This window comes from Stegodyphus dumicola, chromosome 9, assembly GCF_044657685.1.
Source record: "Stegodyphus dumicola isolate Sdum_Otavi_A_Nest chromosome 9, ASM4465768v1".
In the NCBI taxonomy this organism is placed as follows: Eukaryota; Metazoa; Arthropoda; class Arachnida; order Araneae; family Eresidae; genus Stegodyphus; species Stegodyphus dumicola.
Window position 1 is genome coordinate 132,810,588 of NC_140776.1, and position 21,144 is coordinate 132,831,731.

General features: G+C 32.5%; 1 protein-coding gene and 1 long non-coding RNA gene across 2 annotated transcripts in view; one reads left to right on the forward strand and one right to left on the reverse strand.

Moving 5' to 3' along the window:
* LOC146995490 (uncharacterized) overlaps window positions 1-21,144 on the reverse strand; it is a 378,021-nt gene that overhangs the window by 192,960 nt on the left and 163,917 nt on the right. The gene's annotated exons all lie outside the window — the stretch shown is intronic.
* Window positions 1-21,144, forward strand: part of LOC118205181 (nose resistant to fluoxetine protein 6-like) — an 89,984-nt gene that overhangs the window by 65,559 nt on the left and 3,281 nt on the right. The window contains exon 14 of the mRNA XM_085824131.1: window positions 7,531-7,673. Within this exon, the coding sequence (XP_085680257.1) occupies window positions 7,531-7,673 (143 nt within the window). The remainder of the gene's footprint in view (window positions 1-7,530; window positions 7,674-21,144) is intronic.

Sequence of the window (21,144 nt, forward strand, 5' to 3'; positions counted from 1 at the left end):
AATATTTTGTGATTTTATTGTTGAATTGAATTTTATATGACATAAATTACGTTCATAATAAAAAAAAACAAGAACAGTGTTTTGTGAGCCACCTTGCTAATAAAACTGAACACTGATATCATGAACTGAGAAAAGATTGAAAAAATAGAAAAATGTATGACGACACTTAAAACTGCATTGAGAATTCTGTACTATGTTGCTTTAAAATTCCTGTTGAATTGCATATGGCGTAAGCGCGAAGAAAACGATGCTTAGTAATAAAACTAAAAAGAAAAAAACGAGGTATAGCAAAGAATGAGTGCTACAGCAGACTGGTAGACTAAAAATCAGCTGAAAAAATACCTAATCAGAGCTCCAGTAATTCAAAAGGCTAAACTTCCATGTATTTTCAGTAAATGCGAGACATTCTTTGCTTTGCAACCGCAAAGCATTTTTTATCCTGCACAATATAATTTAATTTAAAGCATAAAAATTGAAACTAATATTAAACTTGCTTTACATTGAAAAGACTGCAATCAATCTCTTGTATTTTTATTAGGCAAAATCAACAATTATTGGTTAGGTTTCCTTAGCAAAAGAAAATAATCTAAATGTAATCTATAATCATGATTAATATCTGCAATCTGTATGGAGAGAAAATTGTTAAAATTCAAATTTAAATCAGTAAATATAATATAAGGAAGAAATCAGGTAACAAAATACAAGGAAACTTTTGTTATTATATAATCAGATTTTCTTCTAATCTTTTATTCAGAACCAAAATGTTATTTCTATACGCTTTACATATTATGTAATGGATAACCTAGTATATAATTTGTAATTACACCTAGATAAAGATACAAAATTTCCTTTAATTCTTTGAACTTATTTTGCTTCCTATGACGATGTTACGCAGGGACATGTTGACAAGCCCGAAACGCGTGTGCCAATAGTAAGGCACGTGGAGTAATTTTCAGTAGCACGTTGGGTGAAATGAAATATAATAACTATGATCTCATTAAAAACTGATTTTTTTTCTTGTATAATTAGTCCAAAGGGGCTTTGTTCCTGAAGGACTATTGTTTTCGTTTTGCGATTTTGCGTTGAATCACTATAAATGTCCTTTTCACTTTTCAAACTGTTGTCACCAAATGTTAGAATGCTGTATTATATTTGAAGAAATTAAATAACGAAAAATCTGCATAAATGTATGTATATTTCTCGCATTGTGATAAAACAACGGTACATAGAGCCATCGAATTTTGAATGACGTAATCCTCCTACGAATATGGGCACGTGGAAGACCAAATTTGGGATTAGTTTTATTATCGATTTCATATTATGTAAACCTTAAGCGAAATTTTGAGTAACAAACTCAATGATTTAAAAGTGAGCAATGGCAACGCTGTACAGGGAACGAAAACCTTTTTATCTACAGCGCGCGGAACTGTGTATCGGAAATTCTAAACATATGCTCATTTTAAAATTATTTTGCGACATTGAATTGAATTTTATGGTTTAAGTGCAAAGAACATGATATTGAATAAATAAAGGTAACACACAAAACGTTAAAAAAACGCCCCTTTGTACGTAATTTAAAATCTGAAACCTTTCAGATTTTTTTTATACATTTTGTTATTTTCTTTATTTTTATATAATCTTTTTAAAGATGGTCCGGCTTTCACAGTCTTTCAAAGCAAAAGTTGTATAACGAGATAATAAAATGGTCTGTACTCGGACGAATAAACATTTATTCATATTTCAACAAACTTTTAATTTGTTATTTAAATTTGAATGAAAATAAATTTCTAAATGTTATTCGAAAGAAAATGTCAGATAACAATTGCAAGGAAACCTTTGTTATTTATAATCAAACTTTCCTCTAACATGTTAATGCAATAGTTATTTGTGTGAAACTATATTTGCTCATTTTCTGTGCTCTCTCAACTTGTACATGAGAATACATTTCCTCATAGATGAAAGCTTATATGAGTCCATACAAAGAAACTGTCTGAACACTTTTTTTCACATACGGAACTTATATGAGTACACACAGAAGACCTGTCTAACATCTACACATTCAAAACGATGTCTGTAACTACTGAAAATCATCAAATACGTATACTTGGTATTACAAAATTTGAAAGCAAAAACAAATGTTCTATCAGTGTTTGATTTATTTGTTTTAATGATTAAGATTTCTTCAATTAATAATGTTAGACTTCATAATAAAATTTCGAAACAACGTGTTCTGAACTTTTTATATAGTTTCTATTTTCGTTCCTATATAATCATATATAGCTGAGGCCGTATGTTATATATTACAGCTATATAATTCTTGTATAGCTGTTTGTTTGGAATAATACAAGAACGTTTGTGATTGTAGAGGTTTTGCGAGTTTGATCGACTTAAGGTCGGGCTTATTCAACGTCTCTTCAAATTAGGCTAGTCCTACTGCACAAGTCTCATGACATTGAACTAGATCCAAGGACATTGGGATTAGTCCCTTTAAACTAGTCTTTTTTTCGAGAGACTGACACCAGGATGCGGTGAATAAAAGACTAGCGGATTCCGTCAACTGGAGAGCTGTAGCTCTCGTGTACTTAATTAAATACTCTTCTGTTGAAGTGGAATTTTTTTATCCATCATTTAGGGAAAACAGCAAATTTATACAAAGCATTGTTTGAAATTGGGTGACAGTTTTCCCTAATCACATTGAAATGTACTTTTTTACAGACGTCACAAATGAAATTTAAAAAGACATATTCGTAGCATTGATGATGGGAAGTAGCAAGAAAAATAGCAAAATTATGCAAAACAGTAAAGACGTTTCAGTAATTTCTTATTTCGTGAAAATCTGGAATGATTTTTATGACTGCAGTTTCTAAAAGCAATTACCAGTTAGCTATTAAAATTCATTTTCCTTAAGTAATAAATGCGATATTACCATTAACAGCACGCCGATATTATGTTTTACTTGAAAATTCCATGATATTTGAAATAGTAAAATGTCCAATATTAGTGTTAACTGATGGGAAAAGAGACCTTTCGCAGCAACCTTGTTCGTGTTTCAGAATTTAAAAAATTTTAAGAAAGAAGAAGACACTGGAAAACTGTAAAGTCAACAGATTAAAAATTTTCCTCTCCCGTCTAACCTCTATCTGTTAACAATTGGGAATGGGAAATTTTGTTATTGTTCTTTGTCTGCATCCGTCTGGCAACAGATGAAAGTCAGGTCACGTGATCTTGACCTATATGAGCCATTGTTCGTACTCTTAGCATGAATACTATCTGCAAAATCAATTTGTCGCTCCAGAGCACATTCAAATGATGGGTTTAGTAGTTTCTAGAATACAGCTCATAATTGTTCAATTTATCAAGCCTGAAATTATTACAAAACTCTTCCATATTTGAGATAATCTAATATGGTAAAACTCAAGATGTCTGGATTAAATGCGACCACAATCCTTCCAACCGACCCTTGTTTACAAAGCATGAAGTTCAAGGTAACAAGAAGACCGCTCTATTTTTTTTTTTTTTTTTTTCAACATTGTAGGTGCCACTGAGTCAAATTATATTTTATCAGAAGTGCGTTTGATTTAAAGTAGTTCACGAAATAACTTAATTCAATACATTTCATTCAAAAGTACTCGAATAAAAATGTGTATGTCACTTTTTTTATTATTTTTTCAATGCTTTGTGTTCATGGTTTATTAAAAACTAAAATACTTTTAGATAATTAATTTGCATATAGTGAATTTAATATTTTATTCCTGCTTCTAATATTATGCTTTTAAAAGCTAGAGCTGAAAAAATACGTGTATTTGTACATATTTCAAGTGCTTTAAGAGGATGGAAGCCACTTTGAAAGCTAAGTCTGTGTGTTAAAAACACCCGGATAATTTTATTGTCTTTCTTTACAGAACACTTATGCGCTTAATAGAATACAGGTAACTGAGAAAATTTTATTTTCTCAGTTATTTATTTAAAATTTATCTAGAAAATTTTATTTTCTCAGTTATTTATTTATTTATTCAAAATTTATCTAGAAAATTTTATTTTCTCAGTTATTTATTTATTTATTCAAAATTTATGTAGAAAATTTTATTTTCTCAGTTATTTATTTATTTATTTAAAATTTATCTAAAAAATTTTATTTTCTCATATATCTTGCATAGAGCAATTTTTCATGCTCTACAGTGAGAAACTTGTGTGTTTCTCGTAATAAATCAATACGAAAGTTTTAAATATGAGTGGAAATATCAGTGCGAAATGTTCATATATACACAAGAGTTGTACTATATACGTTTTCGTATAACTGTATCCTCGGTGTCTAAAGCTATAGAATGCGTGCACGAGAAATGCACTCCGGCAGTTTATTTTTAAACATACTCACCGTAGATTTTGTACATATGTCAGAATAATATCAGTATAAAGTGTTTAATTATCATTGTAAAATGTTTATGTACATGCTACTGTGTACGTATCACTGTATTCTCAGTGTCTAAACTAATGTGCACTAAAATGCACCAGTGCATTTTTAGTGCTTCTCAGTCTAGAATTTGTGTGCGTTCCAACATAAAATCAAATGTTTAAATATTGATGTAAATGCTTATGCATACAAAACAATGTACGCAATAGCGTCAAATATACTTTTATGTATAAGTGTATCCTCAGTCTCTAAACCTATGTGCCGATAAAATACGCCGATAAATAGTAGTATATGTTTAAATACGCGCACTAGTGCAGAACTTTTGTGTGTATCAATAGTAACTTCAGTATAAAACGTTTAAATGTCATTGTAAAAATCTATGTAATGTGATTATGTCTGTGCAAAGACGCATGTATCAGTGTAAATTAGATGTACGGCATTAGTGCATTTTCAGTGTCTAAACGCATGTGCACATAGAATGCACCAAAGCAAATTATGTTTGTTAATGCGCAAATGTCAGGAATTTATGTCTCAAAGCAAAATGAGTACTAAATGTCTAAATATCAGTGTAAAATGTTTAAATATGACTGAAAAATTCTCAAATATCAGTATACAGCAGGGGTTCTCAACCGGTGGTACGCAAGAGAAAAATAAGTGGCATGCAAAGAAGCAAAATAGTCTTAACTATTAAATTCAAAAATTAAACTGCAATATCCTGATTGAGGTTTTTCTCTATTACTCGTAAATTTATGCGATCTGAGCTTTGTTCAAGAGTGGTGGTGGTAGTAGTACTTTGTAGTGGTGGTACTAAAGGTTTTCAATTTTTGTTTAGATGGTACGCGTTTGTCAAAAGGTTGAGAACCGCTGGTATACAGTATCCGTACAATAGAATTTTCAATGTAACAGCATTATCAGTGAACAGCATTATCAGTGTAACAGCATTGTCAGTGTACAATATCAGTATAATAGCATCTTTTATCTTCTATGAAACTGCTGTCTTATACTTTGTCCCTGTATGACTGTATACACTTAAAACTTCCTATTAAACTCCCGATACCACGTTCCTGGGGCGCCATGGAGGTTTTGCGTTGTACAGTTGCGGGACTTTTCGGGTGATACCCGAAGAGTCCTTATAAGCCACCCACGTATACGGATCCTCTGACACTAAAAATCAGTCACATAATAATATATCCACCTTTCAAAGAAAGTGCAGCAAAAGGTGCAGATTGCAGCTGCAGACTTTATCTACAATAGGTAATCCAGGCACAGTTGCGAAAGAGATTTCACTTCAAGAAAAATAACTAATCGTTAAGTGAAAGAAAAAAAAAGTATAAAATTTTATTATTGCTTATTTATCATGCTTTTATAATTATCGTATTATTTACTTCTAATTATGACAGTAATTCGTATCGCAAAAATAAAGTAAAGTTAGAGGAAAATTAAAGTTAAAAAATTCGCTCTATGTTTCCTTAATCAATGATATAATCAGTATCTATCAATTCAAAGTAAAAACAATCAGCTTGCTTAATATTCCGTTTAAATGCAAGCAATTTACTATCAGTGCTCCATCTCTCCAATAAACTGAAATTTGAAACGAAATCAAATTTTATGCAATTCCAAAGGAATAGCAATCCACGTGAATGAGGATAAAAACGAATTATAACTTAAACATTACGCAAATACAGACAAATCCTTCCTTAAAACGTGACTATATATTTCAAATACAAAATGTAACTCTGACTTTGCATAAACAACCACAAAATCTTCTTTTAAACGGAATAACAAAATGCTGCATACAGTTTCACTGACGTCAAAGTTTTTCGTTAATTTCCTCCGCTGATCGCATCTGAGAAATGTTCCACCTCGAAAGACGTAATAAAATTGCTCAATTTACCAGTGTTTGGCTAGAAGCATTGCATTGCCTGCGAAGCCTAGAAGACAATGCTGCAATTTTTTCAATGGCTTCGCAGAGCAGCGTGAAAATATCCTGCAAATTTCTGGTCTTATGGCGAAGATCTTCCTGTTTTTCGTACCTCATAGTTGGAAGTTTAGCATTGTTAATGAATACTGTCTGAAATAAATTGCAGGACATCATTTGATTTTCTAACCCCTTATTTTAAGCACCTTTTCTTTCAATTCCGATTTCACTTCGCTGCCAAAATGCAAATTCTCAGCACGCGCGATATTCAAATTAGGTAGAAGGAAGTATTTAAAGGAGGGGTTTCGGAAGGGGAAATTAGAGCGTGGTCTGCCTGCTTGAAGGCCTACACGTTGCGAGCTTTGATTCTCTAGCGGCCAGAATTCTGCCTCGTTGTGTTATTCTTGCCATTAAGCTTGTTTACGCCGACTTCGAGTAAGAGCCAGCTTTGATAGTTGTTAAGCTATTGTTAAGCTATTGTTAAGCTGTTGTTAGATTATATTTAACTTCATCAATTTTTAAGTTATTCATCACCTTTTTATTTAATGTTAGCTTTTGTAAGCACAAGTTGGAGCCGAGTTGGCATTAAGCGTTGAGTTAAAAATGGGTTATCTACATCCTTCTCCGGACTTTATAATATACTTTAAAAGATTTGGTGATAGCTCACCAAACAGTCTTCAACGTCACGTACATTTTATGATGAATAGCATGCAAAATGTCACAAAATATACTGATTCAGAATCTTCGCTAGATTTCCTGTAAATTTCCTTTGATTTATATTTCCACAGAGAGTGGCAAGTTTTGATAATTCCGAAGATTTCAGCCGACGATTTTTTTTCTTGGTGTGCCATTTTAAAATGTCCAAGAAATATATTTATATTATTGCATACTTTAAAAATCAGTCATCTAGTTATATACCAGTACTCGATTTATATACATAAAATCTGGAAACACAAATTACAATTATTATAAAATAGAAAAGCGCACATTTAAAATAACACAAATTTTTTTAAAAATGCACTTTAACAAAATAATTCATTTCAAATATAAATAGGTGCACACAAAATATGATGAGGCATTTTTACTAATTTTACAGAATTAGTAATATTTGTTTCCGTTGTTAGCGCATTTATCTCTGATTTTTGAATTACTGTCTGTGTTTTAATCATACCCTTCTAAAGATTTTTTTTTCTTATTCTAGGTGTTGTAAACAGCTTCCTATCTTGGAAGTTTTTTGTTCCTTTAGAACGCCTGTGTTACATGGCTTACTTGTTACATGTTCCACTGATGTATTACCAAGGCGGAATTCAGAGAGAACGTGTGTATATGGGTCATTATAATCAAGTAAGTTAAACTTTTTTGTAGCAATATTTGAAGTATATAGGCTATCTATGACTTACAGAACTCTCTTGTATCGCTGCGAAGGACCAAAATTCTGCCTGTTTAAAACTGCTGAAGATTCTGCGGTCTTTAAAATAAACGCGTATTTCTCCGTTTCAGAAAATATTAAATATACTAAATTTTTACCAAGCACGTACTTGCGGAAGGCGAATTTCCGCATATGTATTATTTTAACTGTCTCCAATTAACTTGTAGAAGGCGAGAATTTCAATTATACGCAATACGCTGCAGAGCGTCGGTCGCTTTGGGATAGTCCTCTTCTAATGACTGGTTTGAAAATTTCTTTATTAAAAAAGTCAAATATTGCTTACAACAGTAAACTTTAAATTTATTCTATATTTCTCGATATGCTCAAGGACATGATACTGAAACCCTTACAACATTGCATCCAAATGTAGCGGTTTTATATCCAAATGTAGCGGTTTAACGCCACTTCTTTAACCCAACCAATGGATCAAGAAATCATGAAAACATTCAATGTTTATTATTACAGGTATGCTTATATCACCCAAAATAAAGCATTAGAGGAAGAAACCCACGGGACACTAATGGCATTTTGAAATCAATTCAAAATAAGTTACTGCATAGAAATGATTAAACTCGCATTGAAAGAAATGAATTCCTCAACAAGCACTTTTACTGGCATCAATGCTAGGCAGAAGTTATCAACAATGACTTTTACTGGCATCAACGCTAGGCAGAAATTATCAAAAATTACTTTTACTGGCATCAACGCTAGGCAGAGATTATTAACAATGACTTTTACAAGCATCAACGCTAAGTAGAAGTTATCAACAATCACTTATACTGGCATCAACGCTAGGCAGAAGTTACCAACAATGATTTTACAGGCATCAACGCTAAGCAGAAGTTATCAACAATATTAAAGGATTTTTATGGATTAAAACTGAAGCCAAAGAAGTAACGCGGTAATTGCAAAAGCAACAGGCGGCAAAGGATTTACTGATACGGAAGAGGAGGAAATTAAAGAATTAGTCTAGCATGACGATGTTGAAATGTTAAATGAAACATTAACACCAGCGACCGTGAAAGCAGAGGTAGTGAAGAAGATCAACATATTTTAATATAAAAGAAGTTAAACGAATTGTTAAAAAAAGGCACATGAACTGCCTGAATTTACAATAGATACTGAAACAAATGAAGAAAGAAGAAGGCATTTTGCGAGAAGTATTAAAAACCTTCGCTCTCTTTACGCTTCACGAGTTGCGTAAGACAAAAATTACCAGGCATTAAAAAATAATTATATCATGTACCTACTCATTAAGCTGAAATATAAATCCTTTTAATAATCATTTATTTCAGTTTCCTTTTATAGTTACAATAAACATAGGTTTGTACAAATTATACATACTTTCTTAATCTGCACCCTTTTTTCCATAAAAAGTTAACTTCTGAATACGCGATTTTGCCCTTTGCGTAATGTGTTTATGACGTAACCGCTGTATTCAGCAGGAGTTTATTGTATTTACACAAAATAATAACATCTTACGCTTTTTAATAACTTGAAACTAAAATCAGAAAAAAATTAAGTGTTCAATGGTCTTATCTAATTGCTAACTGATAGGCAATAGGAAGTACAACATAAAATACATTTTAAAAAAATGCACGTAATGTATGAGTAAAGTCAAATATAATTGCCGTATTTGCCGGCATATAAGACGCATCCCCTTTTTGATACACATTTTTGAAGGATAAAACTTTATTACTGAACATTATAATTAATTTACAGTATTTCAAACACAAAGTAATACTTTCTGCAAATACCCAATCTATCTGAGAAAGAACACCTTTTAATATTCTTTGTCAAACCCCAGACTCTCATCTCCAGAGCTGAATAAAAAGCACTTGAAACCTCTTCTAAATCAGCATCCGAGTCCTCATACAACAAATTGTCTTCTGTACCATCCAGTGTTTCCATGCTCTTTAGCATACGCAATCATACGTAGCTTGTATGCTATGTTATAGAAATGCCGACGTTGTGCTTTAGCCATAACTTGCCAAGAAATTTAAGAAAGTTGAACAGTAGAAATTTCACACACTTGAAAATCGTTCACAAAAATTGGAAAGTTTAAACGAACCCAGCTGTGATCGTCGATGACAGCGCATGCGCATTCACTATATAAACTCTGCCTAACTGTAATATTCCCACACTCCGCAAGGAATCAAGAAAACAATCGCATAACTTCGAATAGAGGAAATTTCCAGAAATTAAATATCGACGTATAATACGCCCTCCGTTTTTCAGACCTATTTTCAAAGGAAAAATGTGCGTCTTATACGCCGGAAAATACGGAATCCTGTCGTGTTCTTACCCGGCCTTTATTTTTATGACGATAGACACGTACTTCCATTTATGAAAACATTTTAAACGATACAAATGTTTACATTTTGGCATCTTTAAATGTAAGGAAATCAGTTCAGTAAAAATTACGAAATCTAACATTTTATATGTTCCTTCGCAAAGATTTATATGAGAAAAAAATTAATATCCGTTATACAAAAAATAAAACGTAAAATGCGTGACTAAAACACTAACTGACCAAGGTATTTCATATTAAAATTGGAAATCATTCTCTATACAAATTGAAGAGCGAAATGTTTGCATTTGTACGTAGATGAAAGTATATCGTTTAGCGAAATGTTTGTCATTTTGAGCGATTAAATGGCGAGTAGTTCTATGTACACTATTGTGAAAAATATTGATCAAAATAATTTTTTATTCACAGTTTATATCTTACTCACAGTTATAGAATTCAAGTTGTAGAAGATACTGTTCAGGCTTCAGTTATCGCTCGTAGTCAATTCTTAATAACATTTGCATTGATTAAAAATTAAAAAGTATTTTTCCTTTAAGGAATTTTTTACGATTATCATATTATGATTCCAAATTAATAAAACTTTAAAAGAATATTAATACCATGCTTTTAGATTTCAAAAACTTACAAATTATTTGTGTAAAAATACTTTCGGGGAACCAAGTGTAATAAAATTATAAATTAAAGACACTAGTAAATCACGAAAGAAAATCGTTGAATGGCATTTTAGGGGTAAAACATCAATCTCGAATTATTCTAATTTATTTATTAGCCGACTTTTCAATGCATATTGACGTCAAAAATTGAAAATTTTGAAATTAAAGTTCTCGGTCAATTTTTGTCATACGGAAATCAAACGTTTTGTGTTTAATCTGCTTATAAAGAGTACGAATCTTTCCTAAATATCAGTATATAGACCAAAATAACATGCAAGGAGTTAAATTTCTTAATTTTTACATTAGTTCCTTTATATTTAAAAATGCCACAGCATAAGTATTTGCATCATTTAAACAATTTTATGCCGCCCAGACGGTACAATGAACAGGGGACCCTACTGCGATACGGAAAGGCCCGGGTTCGAATCCCGGAGAAAGCATGAATGTTTGTAAATGTATAGTACCTTTGCGGCATGGGGCACTGTAAATATATAGCGAGGCGAAAGTCCTCTCTTGTGGTTTGTGGTAGATGAAAAGGCTGGGAGACCTTCGGATCTCCCCCGGAGCGCTGTACGTCAAAGCTGGGGTAAAGTCCAATCTCCTTGAGGGTTTGGCATACAACAACAAAATGTTTTTATAAATATAAATATGTATGTCGACGATCAACAGTTGCAAATATGAAGGCCGGGTAACGACGTTCGTGTACACATTCCATACATTTATTTCCTTAACAACACTGGTCTAGGAATACGCATCTATGGTTTATAAAATTATATTTTTAAACGCATTTCGAAATTTTCTTGTTTTTTTTAATTTTTATTTTTTAAAACTTTTTATTTAATTTTCAAAATAAAATTTTCACAGTGAGTAATTTTGAAGTTCACTGACATTCAGGTTTATTAATTCTTCAGTTTTAAATATCTATCGGCTTTACTTTAAAAACGTGTTTTTCGTGCTGAGAGTATTTAATGGTTGAAGAAACATTTTATTGTTTTGTGATTTTAAAAAATACACGCCCAGTATCCGGAACCCTGATCTATTAAGGAGTGTGACAACAGGAAGAGTTCTAAACTTTCTTGCCTTGTAAAATTTAAACAAAGTTAAACTTTCTTGCCTTGTAAAATTTGAACAAAGTTCTTTAATTTCCTTTAGGTTGAGAAACAAAAGTTAAACAGTCAGTCTTCAGATTGCAATCTAGCTTCTCATAAATAAGTTTTTACCATTAAATATTTAAAAAATATATGTAAAAGCAATAAAAGTGTCAAACAATGTAATTATTTTTTAAAAAATAATAAATAGGGTTAATATGTTACATGCGAAGTTAAAATAATGTTGCAAAGACCATAAACAAATAATTGCAATAAGTAACTTTAAACAAATCAAATAATAAATCAATAAATTAGCGCACAAATTTACAAATTTAAAACAAATAGCACCATGGTATTATATTATTTACATTATACACACTATGTACTATGACCACAGTAAGGAGTTAGCCTGTCGTAATGAACAACTTTAGGCTTAGAAATCGATGACTTACGGATTCGAATTACGACGTCATTCAGCCTGTTTAGGACTATGTAAGGACCATCCCAAGGTGACTGTAGTTTAGGACAGCGTCCTTTCCGTTGAATCGGATTCCACGAACACACCTTGCCTCCTTCGGTGAATCGATGTCCTGTAGCTCCCGTGTCGTATCGGGTTTTCATCTTCGTCGACAAGCTGATTCGCTTTCGTGCAAAATTGTGCATCACTTCAAACCCGGCCTGGAGATGTTGAATGTATTCCTCAGGCGATGGAGGTGCAACCGGAGGGCGACCAAACAAGAGATCGCAAGGCAGACGAAGGTCGAGACAGAAGAGCACCTGGGATGGCGAATGACCGGTAGTCTCATGGATTACACTGCTATAAGCCAGTAAAAATAGAGGTAACTTCTTATCCCAGTCCTGTTTGTTTCTGGAAATGAGCGAGAGGTTTATAACGGATGGTTCTATTAAACCTCTCTACCATGCCGTATGACTGGGAATGTAAAGGTGTCGTCTGTGTTTTGTCAATGCCGAGTAGCTTGCAGAGTTCTTTAATTACAGCCGATGCAAAATTTCTTTCTTCATCAGAATGAAACTGAAGAGGCACTTCGAACCTGGAAATCCAATGCTGTACCATTACTTCTGCTACTGAGACAGCCTATGGATCAGGAATAGGATACGCTTCAGGTTACTTGGTGAAATAATCAATGACAACGAGGATGTATTTGTTGCCATCAGCAGTTCGTGGCAGACGTCACAGGATGTCAAAAGTGATGCGTTCAAAAGGCGCTTCAACATTGTAACGTTATAGTTTCCCTCGACTGGGTTTCTTCTGGCCCTCACAGGCATCGAAAAATTGGCACCACTTTTGCACGTCATCCTTTGCATGTAGAGAAGCACTCCCGAACTCTCTGGAAAGTATTATTCATTATTTCGAAGTGGCCTCCTGTAATGCTGCTATGTAGTTCTTTAAGGACATCGGGATTCGAGATCTTGAAATTATCAGCTCCTATCGGAAAGCCTTTCTATCATTCGATTAAAATTTCCGATATAAAACACCGTTTTAAACGTGGAGTGATTTCCAGAGAGCCCAATATTGTTTTGTTGCAGGATAGATCAAATGTCTTGCCAGGTAACTTTTCTTTTTGAAGTCCTTATTAAATATTTTATGGGTTTACTGTCGCCGTCTTCCAACTGGTCTTTCTTTACTTCTTCGTTGCTCCATAGTTTTAGATCAGACGATGTTGAAATAATAACTTGTCGTGCAACAGGATACAGTAGTTCGGGTTTCTCTTCGACCCTGGTACAATATCGGCAGCTTTGTGAGGAATACAAGGCGTCGGCATTTCCAGCTGAGGATCCCTTCTGTGATGGGTAGTTGTTTCCTCAGAGGGTGAATGCAATTCGTTATTTTTGAAGTCCAAGGAACAATTATATTTGCGTATAAAGTTTAATCCAAGTATATAAGGATCTGCAAACGGCATATCTGCCACATATGCCGTTTGATAGTAGGCGGCACTTCCAAACGTAATGTTTACTTTTAACTTCCCATCAATTTCGATTTTATGACTAGGCGAGGTCTGGAAGCTAACACAGGATGGCGTCCAAATGAGTTCATCTTTAAACTGTTGAGGTAAATCTTTTCGAACGATGGTATCATTGGCTCCCGTATCGAAGATCATATTGCAAGGACCTCATGATGCAAGGATCATATTGCAAGGACATGCCCCATGATGAAGAATCCATTATTGACGCCCCTGACTGCAGAAATCTGAGGCGCTATAAAGTAGGGGCTTCTCATTATCCTGTAAACTCCGGGCCACTAATTTGTTTCCTGCGTGGTTGCTGGGGAGTGGTCTTATTTTCGTGTTTTGTGGGTGTTCTGAAGTTCCTTCGTACGTGGCTTTTAGAACCGCAATTCAAGCACTTTAGGCATGGTTCTCTGTCACTCCTCTTCAGTCTCCATTAATTGACTTGACTGTTGAAATCGTCTGTCTTATTTTCCATGCCCTGGGGTGTTCTGCAGTTCCTTCGTACATGTTCTTCAGTACCACATTTCCAGCACTTTACGTCAGTTTTTTCAGTCAATTTTACTCAGTTTTATCAACACTCCTATTCCATATCAAAGCATTGGTTAAATCTCGTTAAATCGGCTAGACGAGCAATCACTGGATCAACTGGCTCCTGGATTTTAAGCAGCTCTGATTGGGTGGCGGTCTCTATGAGTTGCTTGCTGAGCTGCCTTGAATTTCATGGCGTACACTAAAGCGCGTTTTAAATCCTTGACATTCTCCATTCGTAAAGCTTTCCGTATTACCAAATTCTACTAAAATTACGTGTCTAAGTACAAAATTCATAACAATACGGAATCTTGAGATGTAAATATGAATATCGTTCTTGATAAAGTTTTTCCTTCCTTTTACATGAAATATTCTTTTGAATTGAGAATCATAATCCGCTCTTTAAAATAAAGCATTTCTTAAAATTCCAAATTGAAATAAATTTCAGAAATTTTTAAATTGTGTAAAATCAAAATTCAAAACTGAAAAGCTATAGCTCATATAGGCGAAAATATTCAGCAACCGCAAAATTGCATAATTTAACTTAAATAATCACTAAAAATTAGAAGAGTAATTTAAAAATTATTACGCAGTTACTTTGGAAGGAGCTCATACATATTTTTTTACTTTTCTGTACATTTTAATGCAAATTTCAAAATCTTCACTTAAACTTTAAAAAGCAAGCATTCATATGGTCAGACGGAAATTTCACCTATTTTTATTATACCACACGTTATTTCCATAACGGTGAACTGTTTGAATAGCTTTAAATTCTTTATGATCCCCAAATTTATCCCTATTTTCTTGAGAGGGAAGAAGAAAAATATTACAAATCATAAATTATTTTTCTCGGCACATAACTGCTCTCAGAGATCCTAATTGACTGCGCAATACTTCAACATTATTTTTAATTTTTATAATGATACTTTTTTATTATTTCGTAATTAAATATTTAACTCGCGTACGCAAAATAAAAAATTAACAAGAATAGCATCAAACAAAATAAAAGTAGTAAAATTATAAATTATTTAATTTATTCTGCAATTATTCTTCATATTTTGCAACTGAATATTTTCGTCGAAAGGGGCAGCATAAAAATTGAATTTCAGTAAATGCGTAAAAATTGTGATCATAATCTGATATTTTATATCGTTTGTAATAATTCTGATGCAGAAAACTTGCATTTAGAACCAATGAGCTCAAAAAGAAAGAAAGAAAAAAGAACTAGAAAAACAGATAAAAGTATTTAAAACGTCCTGTTTATAACATATTATTTTTGTTTAACATGGTAGCAAAAATTTATGTTTTCCTATTTCTAATTTTTGAAGCAAAATACGGTCTGCTGAACTATTTTTACTCTTTTTACTTCATTGTACGAAGTATGGTAACCTCGGATAAGTTTGGGCATCATATTTCAACGAAAATAATCATTTCGAGAACTCTCGAATCCATTCGAACGATGTTTTTGAGTGGTACGGACGGAATAAAGGAATCGTCTTCCCAAAACGGATTGCATAGTAGAATTAAAATGAATTCAGAAGAGATTTTTTTGTGTGTGACATCTGTACGTACGTACGTACGTACTTAAGGCATAAAAACGTTAACAGGAACATAAGAACGACACAAGTCAACCACTTTTAAAGCACAAATGCACAATTTACCAATATATAAGAATAAAATTCCTTGGCAACGGAAAAGGAAGATGCACAGCAACATATAACAGTCCCATACACAAAATTTCAACGTTCTACGACTACGCGTTTCTATTTATGCGCGTACGAATATTACGTTGAAATTATGCGCGTACGAGTAGGTTTTGAAAAAAAAAAAATTCTGAATCTTTTTTAAATCCATTTCAGAAACATTTTTGAATCCATTTTGGAAAAGCGTCCTTTATTCTCTCCGTACGTAAAGAGATTATGCAAAACAAACATTCCGATGGATTCGAGAGCAATCAAAAATAGATATTTTCGTCGAACTATGATACAATTTTTCGCGATTGCGATACTTCCTTTACTTCGTACAAGGAAGTAAAAAGGATGAACTACATCTCTTCAATGAAGACAATTTTACTTCTTTAAGAAAATAATAAACAACCATTTTCCCTCAAGGGTTATTAGCATAAGATGTTTTAATAATTCACGACATTTTTCAATATGCAGTTCATTAGAAAAGACTGAAATTGATACCTTAAACGCTTAAACCGTTTTAGTATGGCAGACTATTACGGTAAAATGATACATAGGGCATTTAAAAAAGATGGGTCCAGACTTCATACATACACTAGTAAGCCCTAGATTCACTAACTGAATCACATAATTCTTTAAATGAAAATGACCAACCAGCGTATCTGTATCCAGTCCAACGTTCAACCCTTGTTTTCAGTCGCAAATGATTAACCTCGAAATTTTTTTTCATATGTTACTACTTATGTTAACTCGTTAATTGCCGGGATTTGACTGCTGAATGTTGATGTTAACTTGTCGAGCACACGAACAGAAGAAAATTATTTTGACTGCTTAATTATATCTCTCAGATTGTTTTTGATTACGCTCATTTTCGAAAGCTTTACTTCTAAACGAAACATTGATCAACCAAGTGCGTCCATACTACACATATTTTTTTCTCTTCGCCTGTTTTTCCCTTCGCCTTTCTGAATCATATTAACCAAGATTCTGATGCCACTGTTAAGGCTGGAAATATTAATTAAAATAGAAGTAACAATTTTTGCAGTTGCAGATATCCAGAACAAATCTGAATTTTATCATCAGTTTACATCCCAAATATAAATAGTACAGTATATATCAAACAACTAACATAAGATCTTGGTAATACAGGTAGACATGCATTTTCAATAATAAAATATCTTAAAAGGTAATAGATATTTTTAACTGTTTTAATAAGAAAACTGTTTTAATTGAATTTAATTTAAAGAGAACTGTTTAATATTATGATTAAAAGTGTCCTGTTTGTTAAAAAGAGGAGGATAAATAAAATTTATTTTTGCTTCGATTAAAATTTCAAGCATGTAAAATATTTGTTATGGTTTAATATGTTACAAGTAAAATATCCTGTACTTCTGTGCGCAAAATTAATAGACATACTCAAGGCGGCATTTACTTACAGACTGTATGTTTCTGTGGGTGTTGCTAATAAACTTTAAGATTTTTTTTAGAATTTAGTGCACAAATGCCGAACAATAACTGTCCAATTGACAATTAGCTTCCCGGCTGCCAGAAGCTCTCTCTCTCTCTCTAAGATTCAAAACCTTTCAGCTTAAATACACTTAAAGCCAATTTCCATTTTGGTGAGGAAATGCATATTTCCTATAGTGTAGAACACATGCTGCTGAAATAATTATATTATTGCCTCTAGTTAAAAATTTTACTCTGTGAGCACACAATTTCAAATTATTCATTAATTTTGAGAATCAGTGTAGTATTGTCTGGTTTTTCTCTTTTTTTTATGCACATAAAAACGCCCACAGATATCATACATCTATACTTGATAGTTTTAGAATATTTATCAATAAAAAGATTACCTTAAAAACATTTCGTTCGCAATTTTGTGCTTTATCTTTTTTTACAAAATTTTAAGTACTAAAACGCATTTTATTAATAAAAGGGAAAAATATTGCTTGCTTTTTTATCCCATGGCGATTTTCTTCAGGATTATTTTTCTTCAGGAAGTAAGTCGTGATATATTTTGAAATTTCGTGTTTCATTACTCGTATAACTGTCATTTCAACAATACAATATCCATTTAAAGACAAGAACGGTTTTAGGCTATAATAAGCAAGAAATTAAAGGAAACTTTTCTTTAAAAAGGAAGACAATTGCTGTTGCTTTTGCTGATACTTGTGAACTGTTATTTTTAACATTCTACTCATTTTGGTTTGAGTAATAATAATAATAATAAAGAATAACGTTGATCAAAGAGCTGTAAACTGGTATCCGAGATAAAACATTCTGACATAATAGCCAATCTGAGATTGCCTATTTCTCAATGAAAAGAATTTTCGGTCGCTCATGGTGATAAAAATATCATATTTGTTTTGCTTATTGTTCTCGCATAACACTGAGATTTCTCTAAAAAACTTAAAGGATTTAAGTGATGGACGTTCATTGCCAAAATTTCCTTACCGGTTTGTTTTTTCTATTATGATATAAGCTTTTCAATCCATGTTTAAATGCAGATGGGGATTACTCTGAAATATATGCAGGCTAGATATAATTTAGTTGCATTTACATGTTTTCTTGGCTTTATTTAATTCTTTCATTTTCAACTAGTTTATTCTTGCATAAATATACTAGGAGTTTCAGCTTGAGGATAAATAACACACAAATCTGGTTCTTTCGTTAATTCACAAATTTCCCGTATGAGTAGAGCCAGAAATCATTACAAGACAGTCTTCGTCACCAGATATTGTCCCTCTGAAAGGTGTTCAGCAGGCTAGTTAGAGCAATATAAAATTTCAGCTCTTGTTAAAGTACAGATCAGATGATGACTCCAAAGGTCATCAAGGACTCTCATCTACAAGTTGGCGTCTATCGTCACCAGATACATGCTTGTTAAAGTACAGATCAGATGATGACTCCAAAGGTCATCAAGGACTCTCATCTACAAGTTGGCGTCGATCCGCGATGAGGTTCATTTCTTAGAGAGCATACATGATCGAAATGTTCCTTTTTTATACTAGACTGCATAGCTAATTATTTCTTGTCAGTTTATATATTGGGTTTTTACGATGGAAATGGCCGTTGTACGACATCAATGTGAAAGAAAGCAAGCGTTGAAGTTAATGGAAATTTTTTATATCATATCATAACGTCATACATGGGGGATGTAGCTGTAATATTTGCTTTTTTTTTTTTTTTTTTTTTCAATGTACTAGTTAAACATCGAATACTATCAAATTAAATCATTCATGGAAGGCAGCCACTTAAGATTTCTATACCTTTACTTTTCAAGTTTGAAACTTTTGTGGCAGCTAGATTTAAAATCATTAATAAAGCACTCAGTGGGGGAAACCAAATGAGACATTCATTTGCCGTTGGTTTGCGAAATTCTGCTCATGAGATTTGATATTGGTGAAAAAGAAACTCGTGGCTTTGCTTTTATTTTTTTTTATTTAAATGCATTAAAAGAATCATATCCACAACAAACTGTACGATAGATCTCATAGCTCATAGTCAGTAAGTGCACACATTTTCATTGAATCATGACTTTAGTAATACTAGGGAATGTTAAGAAGCTCGACAGGTCGGTCTTCATTAATCCATTAAGGGGAAAAAAAGCATGGCACTTGGAAACGTATACATCTTTTCTAAGAAGAAGTTTTCCTGAAATGAACTGGGTTTGTTGATAAGAAGCGGAAATTCTACAGTAATCGTACGGTATTGAAGCAGATAGTAAGAAAAAGACATTCATCAATAATCGTTAGTATGTTCTCGGTTCTGGTTAGGAGTGAACTTTGCTTCAGGGCGGGCTTCATTGTCATCCAAAGAAGAAATTGATCAGCCGGTATCTGCTATTACTCTAGTAAAGATATCTGAAAATTTCCATAAATGAACTATTTTTTTCATTTGAATTATGATGACTCTCACGTAATACTGAAAGGAAGCCGTCGTAGAGGTTTTTTTAGGGACACAAGGTCGAATCTATGTTACATAAGGAGAAACAGCGAAACCTGTCCTGGATCCAGTCCTCCAGGATGTGGTGTCAAATTATGGATATTCTGCGACTTGGTCGCTGGTGGGCCGATGAATAAAATTTAGAATGAAATTGCGCCAATAGTGTACTAGTTATTTTTTCCAAATGACTTTCCAACTAAGAAAATAATGTAGTTAATTAAATTTCAGTGTACTTTTATGAAGAATTCCAATGCTAGAAATTTTAGTAATCACATCAGCCAGTTTAATGCTTTAATTCTATAGTAATATAAGTGTGAATCCGTTTATGCTTTCGTTATTTTCATCCGCGTTGTTGTGATAATTGAATTCACAATACCTTAGATAAGACGTTTTATAAGATTACTGAAAGACAATGTAGTTCACGTTCCTCTTCAATAGCTTCATAGATGCAGAAACTAAATACTTTGCATACTGAAAACATAAATTTAACTGTTAAATACATGAACCATATATAATGAGTAAAACTAAAATATATAATAAATGTAAATATGTAGAATTTAAATAATACTTATTAAATGTAAATATATCGGATAAATTTGTAAATATTTCGATTTAGATAGAGTCAGGAAATTTCTTTCAAGGAATGTACATGAAAATTTCTAATTTAAATCAAAAATTTATTTCGTAGCATTTTTCGCATTTTGAAACAATTTCGTAAAAATATACGAAGGAGATGAAACGTGATCATTCCTTAATTATTACGGATTCTATGAAAAAATACTGATTACCCTTAAAAAGTCGGTTTTCTTCCATGGGATCAACAATAATTAATTTTCTTTTGATCTGTATTTATATTTTGTTATATACTTTTTAGTACTTCGAGATTTTAATATGAATTCCATTGAAATTCAAGCTTTCTACTAAGTGTTTCCAAGGTTTTCCAATACATTTTTCCAAGGCTTCGTCTCAATGTTAGAAAGGATTAACTTTTAATAAAATTTTACAAGATATTTTGCTATTTATTTCTTAGGCGATAATCTGAAATAAAAAATTCATTATTAAATTTTAATTTATGGTCTTAGCAGTTAACTTTAAATTTCATTTATGGTTTTTTTTTTATTTACTTTAACGAGAAAAACGTTATTTAGTACTTTATAATCACAAATTTACAAAGAAATCTTCGAAGTATCGTAATCTGCTTTA